The following is a 17,125-nucleotide window of genomic DNA, read 5'->3' on the forward strand; positions in this document are numbered from 1 at the left end:
ACATTTTAAAGGAACCCAACCTAATTCCTGATACACTCCTGCACAGATATCCTTTAGAAAATAATGACTTACATATAAGTATTTTATTTAAATGACAAATCATGGCTGCAGACATGCCATCTAGAGGTTTGGCACCACAAAGTCCAGTCAAGCTTGCTGTCACTGTGAGAATAAGATTATTACCATCTTTGAATACTATTTTCAGTTCAAAGACAAACATCTTTCTGAAGGTGCATATCAAACAACTGAAAAGGCCCCATACAGAGAGATGCTTACTAAATCATTTGTATGCAAAAATAGCACAAAGAAATGTCTATGTTGTCTGAGTCTGGAAAACATAGACAGTTAAATACAACAGGGTATATTCAGTGGCACTGTGCTGCACAAAAAAATACAATATCCAGTAGAAATTTTGCAACACTAAACTCATCAGAGAACTGAAGGCTTATCACGGTTTAAAGGCACAAATCTACCTAAAATAAACACAATAAAACTAACATTCCTCCAGACAGTGCAGCATCTGATTTATGTTAATATACATTTACACTCAGTTATATATTATTGTCTTAACACAGTCATTTGCCATCTAATATTTAATAACTGACAATAGGTGTACAGACTGTGTCAACAGTTAACAATGCAGTGGCTCTACAGTATTCCCACTATCCATTTTAGATGCTTCTACAGAGCCAAGCTTGGTGGTGTTGATACAGAGGCCAGTGAAACTCCAGGGAACAGTGTACAACTGCTGACCGAAGTCAGCTGGCAAATAAGTGCAATACAAGTCCGCACTGTCCTCAGCTTCTCTTTTTAGTGTTGAGTCAGGTTGGCTCCACTTTTCTTTTTGCAACCCCTTATCAACAGTGTAATATCTGTGCCTCGAGGGTGAGCGTGAAAGGATATTATGAGCACAGAAAAGTTATATATTGTGGATTAACTACTACCATGGAAGAATTATTTGATCTGTGCAAACAAAAATCGATTCTGTGCTCAATAAACGTATTTCTTATTATCTATATAAGTGCACAGCAATAACCTCTCACTTACTCATTTCCTAATTCCCTGCTGTGTGCCCTCCAACCCACTGTCACTGTGTCTTGGTCTCAACATCTCTGCTCAGATTGGCCTTGCTCAACCTGACAGTGGTACAGCCACAGTTTAGGGAAATTTAAAAACTGGACAAGGTTATTTCTGATTGGCTTGTTTGTCTTCAATCCGATTATTAGGATTATCAGTTACCATGGAAGCACTTGAGAAATGGTACGGTCACAAAAGCGTAGTTAATACAGTTTTAGTTTTATCAACCACTTTCAAATTAGTCACCTACTGTAGATGACAGTAGCCAACTAAGCGAGCAGGCTAACCTGATGATTGACAGCTAATCAGCCTAGGTATGCTGAAGTGCAGCTAAATGTTTTACCTCAGTAGCACAAGCACTTGAGAGTAGTATTTATGCAATGCAAAGTAACTACTACTAATGACCTAATAGCATGATTTTAAAGTGTGACGTAGTGACGAAATAATATGTTAGATACAGACTTTTAACTACTCTCTCATTTACCTCCGTAATGTTGTGCTCTGCCAGATAAACAATCTAAGCTGGCTTATGTAAAAAATAAAAAAACTGAGAACTTAAATTGCGCCTCTAAATTAAAAAAAAATGCCACATCTCATTTTAAAAGCTATCTGGGCGTTAGTGGGTAGTAACTTAGCTTGAATATAAATATTACACTCAAGTATTAAACACATTTATGGGCACTTTTTTCAAAGGAACTTCATGCCTTAGCTGTAATCATCAAGTTAGCTAGCTAGCTTAATTAGCTACTGACGGCTACAGCAGCAGTGATACCCAGGAAAGCTTGGTACAAACTTAATTACAAATATAATTTTAGAATATTTCATGAAACTAGCTAAACTAAACCTAAACTACTTTATATACTTTGATGTAGCTGTGTGTCCCTGCTAAAACTGTGGCACGACAGTAAAGGTGTGTTCAGGCAGAAGTCATCGTGTCATTCACATGCATTTGACCACTGGACATTTATTCACCCCAACCAGCCAGTGTGCGCTGGAAGCTAGCTAGCAGCAGACTGTCCTTTTCCTCTTTCAGCTCTGCACAGTTATGATGCAGATTCATAAAGTGCTGGATTTTGTGCAAATTGGAGGAATTAAGGAGCATATGAGTAAAACAGTGAGATATTACTGTGCACTTGGATAATGGTGAACATGCAAATACATCTATTGAGCACAGGAACGTTTTGTTTGCTCATAATAAATTATTCTCTGCATGATCATTTGTCTACAAAATAGAATTTATGTGCTTGCAAAAAATATTGTCTGTGCTCAAAATGTCCCATAGTGCATCTGTACTGAGGCAGAAATAGGATGCCATACTTGCCTCTCATGTTCTTTTTTTCCTCACCTCCCCTCTTGAAGGAAGACAATGGGGTTTGCAGTGTGCTTCAGCCACTTGCATATGGGGAACAGTACATTCAGGGTATACAGGAGGTCTGTGTCAGACTCCAGCCCCAGTTGAACTGACCATCAGAATCAGTCTGAAGCTCAGAGCCAAGAAGCCAGTCCCCAGCAGGTCCCCCAGAGCTGTGAGGTAAGGGATGGAGAAATTGTCTGGATCCAGCCCCCTTTGCCACAACCAGCGCACCATCAGCCTGGTCACGTAAAGCAAAATCACCACCTGGATAATGACAGTTGTTGGATTCAAAGTTTCAAATGAGACAAGTCTATTTTAATGTTAGTTTTGTAAGAGTAAACAGATTTCTTTTCTGGCAATATGAATGTCTAAACCTTTATTAGGTTATTTGACCTGAAGCAGAGCTGCAGACAGGTAGCAGATGATGAAGGTGGGTGTCATGGCAGTATGTCCTCCCTGCAGGAGGTGGATGGTGTACAGGAAGAGGAGGTGACCCGGGACTACTAGGATGACCAGGACTCTGGCTGATTTGGAGTTCACATCTGGGTAAAAAGAACAAGTAGTAACAAGATGTACTCAGTGTCTGTTAACTTCTAAATGTCTTATGTTTCAGTTATGTTCGAAGCACTAGAGCTTTTTGTTGTGTGCTAGTTTCTGTTGAGGCATGTTATGTGTAGCATTTTCAATCATGAACGCTTTTATTTTCAAAGGACCTGTGATCCTCAAGCTGAAAATCCCATGAACAACAGAAACTATGGTAGAACTGAGTGATGCATCTATCTTGAACCAGTGTCATTATTAAATTTATAACATTTCCCATGAACTTGGTTTATCTCTGGTACAAACTAAACTTGTAATAAAGGAATAGTTTGATGACTTGGGAAATATGCTTAGGCTATTTGTTTTCTTAAAAGAAAGTCATCAAAGGCCTGTGTAGCTGGAGCCAAGTTAACAAATGCTTATTAGTAACTCTAATCCTCACAAATTAACATCTCTTCATATCTTGTTTTTACATGTAAGGTTTAGAAAAAACTAACAAACTGTTACCTTTAGACAGAGCCAAACTAGCAGTCCCCCCCCCTTTCTATTCTTCAAGCTCAAAGTCAGAATATCTTTGAAATGAAACATCTGGCCCAACATATGCCTGGGTCCTCGGCCCAAGCCTGGCCCATATACTTCCACATCTGGGAAGAGTCTGGCTGTTATTGCAGTGAATCAAGTTTTCCATCCACAGAACATGGTTGTAAGTAATTTAAAAGTTTTTCATTATTAGTGAAGTTAAGGTGACTGGTCTAAGATCATTAAGTAGGTTAGTGTGGTACCAGACAGTTGTGACAGTGCCTTTGTGCAAAGCTAAGCTAACCGGTTGCTGGCTGTGGCTTCATATTTACTGCAAAGAAGTGAGAGTGGTATTGACCTTCTCATCAATAACTTTTAAACAAGAAAGTAAATACAAATATTTCCCAAAATGTCAAACTAGGCAGGACTATCTTCTATGGAAAGTAGCAAAGGTTTGTCCAAAAAGTCCCTCTCTTAAGCTTTTTTAAAAAAAGTCTTCAAATCCAGCAACAAATGCACTAAGTTGGAGACACTGTAGGCTGTCAGCAACCACCTATTAGAAACAGTTTGGGCCATTTCATTCTGAAAGAGCAAAGGTCAATTGGGAAACTCCAACACTTGGCCAGCCGACCAATGATGTGGCTGCTGCTGTGTCTCAAATTGGACTTTTCAATCAGTACTCAATCAGCAAGTTTGAATATAAGTTGGTGGTACCTCCCTTTCTGCTACATAGCACAGACATTCGCATTTATAGGGTTGGCCACACCTTTGCGGTCCAGCAAATAATAAAACTTGAGCAGTTAAGTTAAATTATCTAGAACAAAAACATAATTTCTGATGAAGAGTTACAGTTGTGCACAGCACCTTCTAGTCATGCATTTGTTTCTGCATCTGACCTGAGGAGCAGAAGGTAGCACAAGGTCCAGGACAGTTCCCACTCATTTTAAATGGAAGAGCTCCAGGGACACTCCAGTAGTGGAGGTAGGTGGACATCCTGCTGGCCTGGATGGCCACCAGGTTTCCCCCTACACCTGCATGGACATAGAGAAGTACTGATGTTAGTATTCCAAGAGTCTAGTGATGATCACTTCCATAATAAACATTTAATCAAAGTAGGAATAAGACGATGAGATACAGAACATTCAACTGGAAACAATAGTGTGCTTTAGTACTGATATGATGTATTTGCCATATACATTTCTCATCATAAAATCAAACAGGACAAAATACTTCATCATCACCAGTTGCAAGAGGCTGAGCAGACACAGTAGCATATAACAAACATGGAAAAATGGTTCACCATCCAAACAGTGATTTTGCTTGAAATCTATTCAGCATTTATTCCTAACTCACATGGTCCCATGGGACTTATTTGTCTAAATGTCTGGAAAAGTCTTTCTGGATGTTGTTCCATATTCATCGTAGTATTACTCTCCCCACAGGCTGATTTCATTAGGAGCAGAACAGATCCTCTTAAAGCACATGGATCATTTGGGCAAAACAGGAGGAGTGTTTCTGGTCAACAGGGCAGGAGGGGAGAGCGCTGAATTAGAATGCAAATGCACTTCCTGTCCTGGGATGGCAATACATGCAGGAGTCTTTGGTAGCACTGAGGCTGGCAGAGATGCTGCGGAAACAGGAGCCAGTGAACGCATAGTTGGCATTCTGATCAGGCCTGCGGTTTATGTAAAGACCATTGTTATTGCTCTCTACTTAGTATGCTGCTTTGTGAGCGTTGCACTTCAGTCAGTGAAGATCTGTACTCTCTGAGGTTCCTCTGATGGGAAGGAGAGACTGCTCAGCTGCAGCAGCACTTTAATGCCTCATGACTGATTAACACTTCATATCCGATGCCTTTTAAAAGTGGAGTTTAGCCTTTGAGTTTAGCCTTTTAGCACTGTTCCTACTTCCTACTCTCAGGCTGACGGTGAGAGCTGCAGGGCGCCTGCATGCTTCAACATGACATCAGCTGGCAGGAGGCTTTTTTATTGATAATAATGAAGCTAATTATGAAGCTTAATTATCATTCTTCAGAGATTAGGACTGTTGTAACACCATAACCTCAAATCCCAGCTCTGCTTTCTCCCTCAGGAAAACGTGTCAGTGTTCATTTCTTTGCTTAGGGCAAAGAAGAAAGGCCACTAATTGTTTCACCTTCATTTAAAGGCATAATATCCACAATGAAATCTATTTTAATCAAGGTTATTATCCTAACTTCATCTCTTGAGCCCTCGAAAATTAGGATTCTGTCTAAGAAAGTGAAAAATACAGTCCTGCAAAAATTCAGTTTACTGTCATGCAGCGAGTATTTAGTTGCTTTACTTAAGTAAAAGTAAGAATACCACAGTGTAAAATTACTGACGTACAAGTTAAAGTACATATTTCTGATAATACTTTTAAGTATAAAAGTAAACATGCACAGAGTGGACCCTATCAGTATATTATTATGAGGATGCATGAGACCATCCTCTGTGGAAGACATTCAGCTGAACAACATGTTTTATAAATACTCCGCTATGCTGATGTCATCAGAAGGAGACATCACCTGAGACCATTCAGAGGAAAGGACGTCTAATTTCTCTAAATATAGATTACCTTGTTTCCTCTGTCCTTATTTTCATAATTTTTAGTGGAAGATAAGAAAAAGACAGGTGAGGGAAAGGTGGATGCAATTAAAGGAACTGAGATGAACCCATAGAGTTTGGTTAAATGCCTGCACAGCTCCTCCCACCTCACATTGGACGAGAGGTCTCATCATCCTGGTCGGCTGAAAACATTGTGTGTGTACGGGGCCTTTAACTTGTGGCCGTCAGATAAATGAGGTGATCCCCTGACTTGTCCTCTAGTGCCACCTGCATGATGATGTGTTCACTTGTACTGTGAAATATCTATATATCTCAACATTTACTAGATGGATTCAGTCTATAATGTTGTTTAATTCAAATTATGACTTTTGTGTTTATAAATGCTTCGTGCAGAATACATTAAAAAACCCCTCCGATGAAAACCTCCTTAACCTTGTAACATGTCCAAATTTACATTACATAATATAAGACATAGCGAAATAAACAGTCAACACCACAACTGTGCATTTCTACGTTAAAAACTGCAGCGAACCAATGACAGTCTCATAAAAAGAGATAAAGACAGTCAGGGATTCATACATCACAAACCTAAGGAACCAAACCCATCAACTTGTGGGGATGGGGGGCGGGGCCAAATAAACTATCAAATAAATAAATAAATAAATAAATGAACTATCAGTACAGAGAGCAAGAGTTTACATTAGTACAACCACTAACACTGTGTCAGCCACTGCCAGTTACAAGCTAATAAACAACATGAACAGATAAAAGATGCTAACTACGAGGCTGAGTCTCTGATGTTTCCTCCTCTAACCATCTTGATGCTCTCTGCTCTTTCACCTGTCAACCTCGTGCAAGCAGCAGTGGTGGGTGGGGCACAAGGCCTGATCCAGAATTTCTCAATGAGGAAGTAAGAGCAGATGTGCTTCCTGCCCCAGTTTTGCTTTTTTTTCACTTTCTATGTGGGAAAACCATGTTAAACAAAATATTAATCCTTACATAGTTTAAAACATGTCTGGAGACAAAGTTTAATAAAAAAATCCTTATACCTGCTTAAAATGTCATAATAGTGTATAAATAATTAATATTTTTATATATTGTTTTTATATATTGCTCATAAATGCTAGATATTGGGGGTTAAAGTTATGTATTACCAGTAAGCCTGATGGGTGAGATTACTTTTGCATGGAGGTTTTTTTCTGCTCACCATTGATGACTGGAGTGAACACTGCCATACCTTCAAAGTCTGGATTACTCACTGTCTTATCCAGAATCAGACCACCAATACTGGGAAGAAGACAACATACAGCGCATGAGTCTCAGTGGGACACCTGTGTAAAATGCTGTGGCTTATTAGACTCCTACACTCAGCAGCTTACCTGCTGATGGACATGGCCAAAATGACAGGCTGCCAGCCGGACCTCAGCACCTCTCTGACTGGTGGAGAGCGAGAGGCAATGATGACCCACACTGGGATGAAGAGCAGCAACAGGCCACACACCACAGGAGGCAGGTACCACATATCTGCACAGAGTAAATCATTCAAAGTCTTTTTGCTTTTTTGTAGGAAGGCAACAAACACTGGTGATGAAATATAATATTCTGACTATGATAGAAATGATGAAAGACAGCAGGAAGACATTGAAGATGTCTTGAAGATTTACTGCTGCTGTCTGTTGGCAGACATTTGCATGAACCAGATGTGGACTTTGCTACCCTCCTCTGGCTGAAATACTCCATCACAACAACACTGCTGATGTTCAGTTAAGTAAATTTTGATCATCTCCTGCTCTTAATTCCCTTCAAAGACCCTTTTGTACCACAGTAACAAAGGTTTCAACCACTTCGACCAACAAATTAGTGTCTCCACAGGTCAAACAATGTACTGAAAGTGACCTCCGGCGCTTTCCTGATGTGATGTGCGACCTCTGACCTCTGTAACAGAAGAAGAGGCTGCTGATCCCAGCAAGCAGAGACAGAGTGATGAGATCTCCGAGGCTGGCTGCAATGGGCGTGGCCACGTTATCAGGGTTGATGCCCACTTTCCTGGAGCCAATGATCACAGCCACCATCACCAGACCTGACAAAGCAAACGACAAAGATCATAAACTCTGCTGCCGCCCATGTTGTATTCTGTGTATCTACTCCACTCTGCATCGTCAGCCATTCATTTCTCTGCAGCAGTTTGTGCCTTTGTCTGACCTAGAGACAGTGCAGCAATAAAAGCAGTGGTGACGCTGCTGGCGCACAAGATAGCAGCCTCGATAACATCCACTCTCCCCCTGGTCAGACCCCCGAGACCCACTGCTGCAACCGCTGCCAGGAAACCCACAACTGTGGCCTGGACCTGGGTGTGGAAGACAGTGCATAGGAGAATTTATTTAGCAACATATAGATCTCTATCTATATATCTATTCACCTACATCTATCTCTCAGGATTAGAAAAAGTTAGAAGACAACATTAAGATGTAAATGATCAAAAGAATAATGGAAATGTGTGGGAAAAAAAACAGAAAAGATAAAAAAGAGATTCTAGAAAAGGTTTGACTGGAGAGGAACCTACATGATCATCCTCCAGCAGCCAACATCTGTACTAGGGCTGAATAATTAATCGAAGTATTACCAAAATCCAAACAAGTGTAATATCCAAATGCTGCAATTTTTTTGATAAAGGTAAAAATGGGTCACAACAGACAAACAAATCATATTCTCCAGATGTAAAGGAACATGCTTGCTTGGTACAAGACCCAGGCAAAATCACATCATCATCATCATCATCATCATTATTTTTTATTTTTTTTAGAGAAAATGAAATACAACAATTACCGTTCCAACTTAAAATTGTGATTCATATCACAATCACAATATCTGCCAAAATAATTGCAATATGATTTTTTTTGTTTTGCATATCATTCAGCCCTAATCTGTACTTTGATGTAGATCATCTGCTAAATAAAGAAAGACAATTGCTTTTCCTTTTCTATGTTTTTGTCCTTTCAGTTCCACCAAAGTGATGCAATTTGAAAAATGGGTAAAAGACATAAATAACACATAGACAATCTAAATAGATGAAGAGGTGGATACTGTGTCTCACCAAGCCTAACTCCACAGCAATCTTGAAAATGACAATTATTTTCAGTGCTCTATACCTGCCATATCCCACACCACCATGGATTTACAACTACACAACCTACCTACCAACTGATCTGCAAATCCTCCGCTGCAGTTCCGCACAGTGCTGTGAATTCAGGTAAACTTCAGCTCTTAACTCAGCCACACTCAAAGTAATGGAGTCTGTACAATAAGTTCTTCCATCTAATGAATTCATAAATCCGTAACTCTGTAAATTCATACATCTATGTCTGCTTTGTGGTTGATGGGTGCCCTCTCTGAGTGGGTCGAAAACACTGGACACCGAAACTTTGCCAGTTCATGAGAGACATACACGATGTAGGCTGCAAAGCTCATTACCGTGTACAAATAACGTGTATTAATGTCTCTATGTCCCCTTTTTAAAAAAAGTTTTGTAGCATGATGCTATTGAGAAGAGTTATGAGCCAGTGTACTGCAGTTTTTCAGGGCTAAATTGATCACATTGTATTGTGCACTCAATAATCTAGCTAGCCTTTCTGCTAAAATCACTTTTTTGAGGAAATAACTTTGTATGCTATTTTTCAGCTCACTGTTTTAAACTGTATGACCGACCAATACATATATTCTGTATATATTATCTATATATTATCTATATATATTCTGTACATATATATATATCCAGGTACATATTTCCATGTTGGTTGACTGTGGTAAGCCAACTGTATGAGTGAGAAGTACATCCACTTTACAATAAATAGCAGCACAGAAGTAGAAGCAAGTCTTCTGTCCCTCATTCATCACATGATGAATATACCTGTGCACTCACATAATAATCATCTTTTTCAGAATTAAGTCATGAGATCAGGTGATTATTACTTATGGAAATATGACAGAGAATGTAGGAAGGGTAATAATAACATTGCCAACATTTGAAATTTATCTGTATATTGTAGCAGCTTTTCTTTGCTTTGATAATCTTTGAAATCTTTGATTAAGAATCCTGACAAATACAACGGATTTGAAAAACAGACATGTACGCCGCTGGATGTAAAACTTGTGCATGCTGTGTATCAGCAGGCAATGGAAGAATGAGACCAAATCTTGGATTTTATGCTCCAGCATTTTATAATAACGACCGTTTGGAAACTATCTCCCGCTGTCATCTTGTCTGTATAATGCATTAGTGAAATGCTCTGACAGAGGAGGGGGATCAGGGCAGCAAAGCCCCTTGACTTAAACTGAAGAGTGAAGTGTGCAGTGTGTTATTAATAGGATGAATGAGTGTCTCACCTGAATGAGAGCCAGATTACAGAACACCATCCTCCACTGCTGCTGAGCCTCATCCATCTGCCCTGTGTTGGCCTGTGGACGCAAACACGTTCACGTAATACTCACATTTTTTCCAAGTATTACAGTGGAAAGTTAATTCTCTCAAGTCAGCATAATGGTTTAGAAGTAATTGCTGCTCTAATTGCTGGTGTAAATGATGTCAGAATTACCATAATAAATGATCTGATTTGTCTACAGAGTGGAAAGATAATAAAAAAAACAAAACAAAAAAAAAAAAAAAACAGACCAAATAAAACACAATTGTCTCCATCTCTTTCTGAGTGTGTGTGTGTGTGTGTGTTTGTTCTGTAAGTGTGTGTGAGTGTGTTTCCACTCACTGCTGTTGACAGTCTGGATGCCAATGTCATTTCCAGATTCCCCTTCAGCCCAACCAGGGCTGGCACCAAGATAAACACCTCTGAGATTTCTGTGAACACCTCCCAATGCTGGAAAACACCACAGTGGTCTTTTAGTGTGCCTACTGTTCCCAACGAGACCCTGTCCCCACAGCCCACTGCTCAAATACACACACAGTGAAGCAAGAAATACTGTTTAGACTAGTATTGTAATCTATGTCTTTTTGTTTTTCTTTAAAAATATTTTAAAAACCTAGTTTCATTCAGTTTCATTGTTGACACGCACCTCAATGAGTCTTTCATATAATTTTCCAGCAGGAAATGAGGCTTATTTAAAGGTTTTCAAAACCTATTTTCTCAAACATGGTCGGACGTGAACACTAGATTTTCTGCCAATTTAAAGCAGTCGAGTCATTTCACATGAGATATTTCCCTCTGTGCAGTTCTGACTTTGAGTTTCTCACCAGTTTGAGCTGGAGATAAAAAAAAAAAAGTGGTATCGCATACTTCACATACTTCGAATTTGGCAACATTTGAATCAAAATGTAATGACAGTCCTGAATAGGTCTTTGAGTGTTAAACTCTTGATGAAAACAATTAACGATGCTTTTTCAAACCTTTGCTGCTTATTTAGTCATGAATATTTAATTTTATTGAAAAAAAGCAGGAGCTTTAAAGAGGACTACTCCACTGTTTTAGCATTGCACTGTAACACTGTTGGGCTTATGATGGACAGTGTCAATACAGCAGAACAATTAATTCATACACAGATCCTGGTGCCTACATTACCCACAAGGCATTTCTACCACTGACATATACAGTTACTAATAGCAGCTAATGTAGCTTTAAGCATGACGTTTTTTTTTTTCTTTATTCTAATTTATTTATTTTCTTCAGCCCAAAATGACGCTGACTAAAGTGACATCACTCTGGAGCCACAAAAGGCTTTAGACACGGTATTTCAGATAAGCAGTGGTACTCAAGACCTGTACACTGACTTAGCTGAGCTCCCCTTTCAGGATACATATTATTTAAGCTAACATTAATACAATGGTAAGGGCCTGTTGTATATTTAAACATGCTCCCAATGACTAACCATGCTTTTCTCGACCTCTCACTACAATCATTTGACCTCTGATAAGTAATTCCACGAATCTCCCATGAAACCTGATCTGTCCCCTCGTTATGCTTCAACCAGCGGCTGGCTGACCTGCTGCATAATTCAGTCGTGTCATGCTGCTGGTGTGATATTTACAAGAGGTTAAACAGGGGGAGAGCTATTAGGTGGCTCTGCCTCGGTCTCTGACACTGCTGTTTGCCTCACTTTGTCCTGCATGTTCTGCCATTTGTGTGTAAATGAATCCAAACGGTTGTGAGCCACATGCTGCTGGAGGAAATGTCTGGCTGTCCTTTCAATACAGTCAGTCTTTATACTGTCAAGGACGCCTAAATGGATAGATTATTTGATGGGTTTTTTTTTTCTTTTACATTCAGCAGAGAAATTATTATTTTGCAAAGTGCTTTTTGTCTGCAAGGCTGGTGGATAGATGACAGATTAATAACAAAAACGTCACATTCATCTTTCATCTGACTGCCTCTGCCTTTCAGCAACTCACCACCACTCTACCTCAATGATACATGAAATAATGACACCATGGGAAACAGTGGTGTGTAGTACCCAGTGTTAGTGCTTACACAAGACTCATCATAGGAAACTAGCATCAGTAGGATCAAGTAATCTCACGCGCACAAACACTGCTGCAATTTTTCCATACTTGCACTATATCCATGAGTATCCCAGCTGCCACCATGCCCAGGCCGGACACCAGGTACGGCAGCAGGACCTGGGCCGCGATGATCCATGAGCTCTCTGGCAGGAAGCCGCGGGCTGAGCGGGTGAGTTTGCACGTGAAGCCCCTCAGCTTCTTCCCGTGGAAACGCAGCTCCAGAGCCAGATGGGTCACCACCATGGCTGATCCCCGTTAACCCATCCCTGCCTGGAAAGCCCCTCTTGGTGTGCTGGTGGGGAGGGACGGCTCCTCACAAAATCTTTGCATTGAATTAGTCAAGCTGATTTGAGAAGGATGTGATGATCAGTTTCGTCTGAGGGAACACTGGCGAGGCAGAGAAGAATATTTCCTTCTGTGTGTTCCCAAGTTTTCTGCTCCAGGCTCTTTGACTCCAGGTTCTTTCAGAAGATGATGATATGGTTCTTTGCTGGAAACAATTATTCTTAAAGTAGTTTTTTCTTGTTGGTTTTTTTTTTGCACAAAAACTGCGACAAAGACGGACTCAAGGAGCTTGGTTTGCCCTTCACCTGTCACTCCTGCTCTGGCAGGGAAGCAACACAAAGTACTTTTGCAAATGGTGGACTAGTTGAAGGAAGCTGCTTTAATCCACTTGAATGGATCACACACACACACACACACACACACACACACACACACACACACACACACACACAGGTCCACTTGACAGCAGGTCTGTGAGGCCTCTTCTGACACTCTGCTATTGACAGACCCCCCCCCCACACACAAACATACACACATACATGCACTCACTACAGCTACACACACACACACACACACACACTTTCTCCCCTCATGCCTCACTCTTCAGCAGGCGGGCCGCCGAGGCAGAGCGCTGGAAGCTCGGTCTGTCGCGAGGCCTGAAGAAGGTCCAGGTCCTGTGGGACAGGGACATCCAGAAGGCCAGCAGCTTCTTCTCAGCCCTCCTGTGCTGCTGTTCCTTCTCCTCCTTCTCCCTCCACACCTCCTTCTCTTGCTCCTCACCGCTGTGCTGGTGCCCCATGTGAGCTTGACCGGTCTGGAGCCCCTTCATCATTCTGATAAGGGGAACACCAGGATGTCCCTCCAGGCTGCGAGCTGTGTGAGGGGACACTGATGGGACGGTGGGGCACCGGAGGCTTGACTGAAGACGTACGGCGAATGTGGTGTTGCTGCCAGGGGCTTCCCTCTGATTCCAGACGGACAGATGAGACGTGATGGCGCTCTGTGGTGGAGGGAGGGACAAGACAGACTGTGTGTGGGTGTGCGTGGGTGTGTGGGTATGATGCTGCAGACGTCTGTGTATGAGCAAGGTGACCAGACTGTATCAGGACTCCTCTTTCTTCAGTCTTCCTCCTGTTTTCTTTGTAGATCAGTTCAGAGGATACTGCAGTTGTGCTCTCCCCCTCTTTGAGAGCTCCTCCTCCTCCCCCTGCTCCTCGATGTCCTCACTACGAGTGGGTGACGCACTGAGCAGCAGCAGGTTCTGTACCTGTCACCAACACGTGGTGCTGCTGCTGCCTGTAAAGGACACAGTTTATCCTGCCTGACTGAGGGAAACACAGGCTGCCAGCAACTGTCGTCCCCCGCACTTTTCATCTTTCTGTTTTTCTTACATCATTTGCATAAATATTTACCTGGCACAGTATATAAGCCACGTCCTCCACATACACCTAAACTGCTGCTTGGAACAGAAAGATAGGAATAAGTCAACTTTTGGCACTTTGGTCTAGTTTTCCCTTTTTCTTTACTCCTCTGTTCATACTGTACAGTGCATTACATGGGAGGAACATAAGCTTGTACATAATTCTTAGTTAGACCATGTCCTCACACAAACACATGCATACACACACACACGCACACACGCACACAGACAGTGACTCAGCTGCAAAGTGTCCTTGAGACATGGCTTAGATCGGGCGTTCTGTTCTCTGCAGCTCCCCCCTCTGACTCCTGGCTGTAATTTTGGATTATGAAACAACAGCTTCTAAAGAATGAGGTGGGACTGAAGGTTTATGGTGCGTGCACACATAAATTCAGAGGTCAAATGGCTCGGGGGGGTAAGAAGAGTTTTCCTCCTTCTTCTTCTCAGAGATTGGGAAATTGAGAAAAGGAGATGACATTTGCAGGCAGAAACTGATCTCAGGCCGTGCTGTTTGACCACAGTCAAACATCGAGGCAGCCTTTTCAAATTCCTGAACCTGTCGTTACTTTTCACAAAATGCTTGCATTGGCCTCTGTCTAAATAATGGTTGTAGCTACAGCTTCTGTCGACACGTCTCAGTGTCAGTGATGATTCATTGCAGCTCTATTGTCTGAGTAAGTGGTGAATTAGATACACAACAGAACTAAAGCTATTATGTGGCTAGACTGCATCTTAGGATATTTACATTCAGCCTAGTGTCTGCCAGTTTCAGCCCTTCATCTGTTTGCTTCTCCCCTCCTCTGTGCTCACATATACAGTATTTTAATACAGCACATTTCCAAAAAAGCTGTCCTCATTTATTTGTTTCTTTGCCCATTAAAACTACATGTTAACTTCCAAGCCATTTCCAAGCTGCTGCTCTGCATCCGCTAAAATCCCGATTTTATAACTGTGACGTCATCTGACAAATCACCACATACATAAGTTAAAGACAAAGACTGTGCTGTGATTTTGTCTATATATAGAGCACATGCAGTCGGCATAGAGAGGTGTGCTTGTGGAGGGAAAGCCCAACCTTGTGCTTACCTGGCAATACTGACAACTCTCTTCTGCAGAAAGTAACTAAGGTCAAAGGAGTCACTAGATATGTCACAAGGTGCTAAAAAAGAAAAAGAAAAAAGAAAAAAAAAATCTGCTAAATTGACGACAGTGGTGGTTTGCGCCAAATAATTTTGGAAGAGCAATGACCAATAAGGAAACTAACAATCTGCCGGCTGGCCAATGAAATAAACGTATCACTCAGTCACACGGCATTCAGCTGCTTTAACTTGATCACTCAGTCAGTCAGTGACATTCGCGTTAATAGGGCTGTTGTAGTTCACCAAAAAAACCAAGTAGGAATTGTCTTTTGATTCAAGTTCCTTACACTCAGTCAAATCTGTAACTGATTTTTAATGAGATTTACTGGGGACCCCAAAAAAAGGTTGATATTGAATTAATACAGAATTACAGAAATAATTTTCATTATTAAAATTCAACTCAACTATTTCAAAATGCCCTTTCACAGAAAGTCTTATTTTAGTAGAAACTGGCTGAAAGGCTGAGTGACGATGTCGTATCCAGCTCTCTTAACACAACCATACTCAGCTAAAGAGGATCATTGTTAGTTCCTTGTCTGTTTATTTACTGCAGCTCCCTATAGTTGGTTAATTCAGAATAAGTTTATTATTATATACAAATATCTATAAAGAAATAAGAATGATATCCAAATAAACTCAAAGACACACTGTAGCATTTCATCACTGGATAACAAGATGTCTCTTATTTTTATATTTGCCATTTGGCCTTGTTTCACAGTTTATACATAGTTGCATACTAGACTTAAATTAATGTCCAGCCAAGATCTGTTTATTTGTTCCCACGGGGCAAGGTCACTTTACAGACCCACTGGGTCACTGTGTCCCTCCACCTCAGAGACACATGGCGAGACACACAGAGTCAACGAGACAGATGTGGTCACATTGTCAGGTTTAAGCAGTCTCCCTTCCATCAGAAATAATCATCTGATCATATTCCACTTCTTACAAGCTGTGTGCTAGTTAGACTTTTAGAATAAACTGAGCTCATTGTAATAAAATGTTTTTGCCTTTGCATGTGAATTTTGGTGCAGATTACTTTGGACCTGTCCTATTGTAGTCTGTTTGTACTGTTCTGGTGTTACAGAGCTGTCCGATTCAACACCAGCCAGTGTGTCACTGACCTGCACCTGGTCCAGCAGCATGCCGGCCGTCACCATGCCCAGCCCAGCCAGCAGGTATGAAGGCAGCACCTGGAGGCAGATCACCCTGGATGACTCTCTGGAGAAAATGTGGAGCTTCTCCTCCTCCTCCACCTTGTGAGGACAGCTGCTGCTGACATTCATGTCTGCTCTGCCTCGGTGGCAACCTTTTGTGATCGTACAAACCAAACTGCTGCCAAACAGAAGAGCCCCACACTGTTTGTCTTTCAATCTGTCAACCTGTCGTCAAGCACTCACGTGTGATACAGGATGCCTGTGAACAGCTGTTATACAGATGATTGCTGATGACGGTGGAGGATTCATTTGTATAATTCTGGGTAATTCCAGTCACCTAACCTGTCCATGATGTTAACAGTGACAGTTGTTATACTGTCCATTAAGGTTTATATCAGAGACAGACAACATATAATAATATAATATAGTAATTTAGTTATTTCATTAATGACCTGTTGTGGTTTTATACAAAAATGTATATTAAAAAGAAAAATTATCTTGCAGCAAGCTCTTGTCCGTCCATCTGTCCATTCCTTTATCTCCTCAG

General features: G+C 41.1%; 1 protein-coding gene and 1 long non-coding RNA gene across 3 annotated transcripts; one reads left to right on the forward strand and one right to left on the reverse strand.

The window, feature by feature from the left end:
• Positions 1-13: 13 nt before the first annotated feature.
• LOC139630722 (solute carrier family 41 member 1-like) lies at positions 14-16,951 on the reverse strand. Of its 2 annotated transcripts, none has more exons than XM_071494405.1 (10): positions 16,546-16,951; positions 10,836-10,943; positions 10,459-10,530; positions 8,278-8,422; positions 8,009-8,155; positions 7,455-7,599; positions 7,283-7,362; positions 4,387-4,521; positions 2,825-2,973; positions 14-2,695 (listed from the first exon to the last, which is right to left on the reverse strand). In XM_071494405.1, the coding sequence occupies exons 1-10, from the start codon at positions 16,705-16,707 to the stop codon at positions 2,516-2,518; spliced, it is 1,323 nt and encodes a 440-aa protein (XP_071350506.1). In that variant the 5' UTR covers positions 16,708-16,951; the 3' UTR covers positions 14-2,515. The 2 variants fall into 2 exon arrangements, with proteins under 2 accessions (XP_071350506.1, XP_071350505.1); XM_071494404.1 differs by lacking the exon at positions 16,546-16,951 and adding an exon at positions 12,629-16,515.
• On the forward strand, positions 2,498-4,376 carry LOC139630724 (uncharacterized). The gene is made up of 3 exons (XR_011693207.1): positions 2,498-2,608; positions 2,894-2,977; positions 3,142-4,376. It is a non-coding gene; the product is annotated as an uncharacterized lncRNA (long non-coding RNA).
• Positions 16,952-17,125: the final 174 nt, after the last annotated feature.

Source organism: Trachinotus anak, unplaced genomic scaffold (genome assembly GCF_046630095.1).
Source record: "Trachinotus anak isolate AG129_WGS33_773 ecotype Australia unplaced genomic scaffold, CSIRO_AGI_Tana_v1 ptg000013l, whole genome shotgun sequence".
Taxonomy (NCBI): Eukaryota; Metazoa; Chordata; class Actinopteri; order Carangiformes; family Carangidae; genus Trachinotus; species Trachinotus anak.

What these genes read in the sequence shown, in the direction of transcription:
- LOC139630722 (XM_071494404.1), bottom strand. Translation starts at nt 12,823, where the DNA reads ATGGTGGTGACCCATCTGGCTCTGGAGCTGCGTTTCCACGGGAAGAAG. An exon ending in TACTCATGGATATAGTGCAA is followed by an intron (nt 10,944 to 12,628) that starts GTATGGAAAAAT and finishes GGTGTTTTCCAG; the next exon opens with CATTGGGAGGTGTTCACAGA. An exon ending in GTTCACTCCAGTCATCAATG is followed by an intron (nt 4,522 to 7,282) that starts GTGAGCAGAAAA and finishes ATGTCCATGCAG; the next exon opens with GTGTAGGGGGAAACCTGGTG.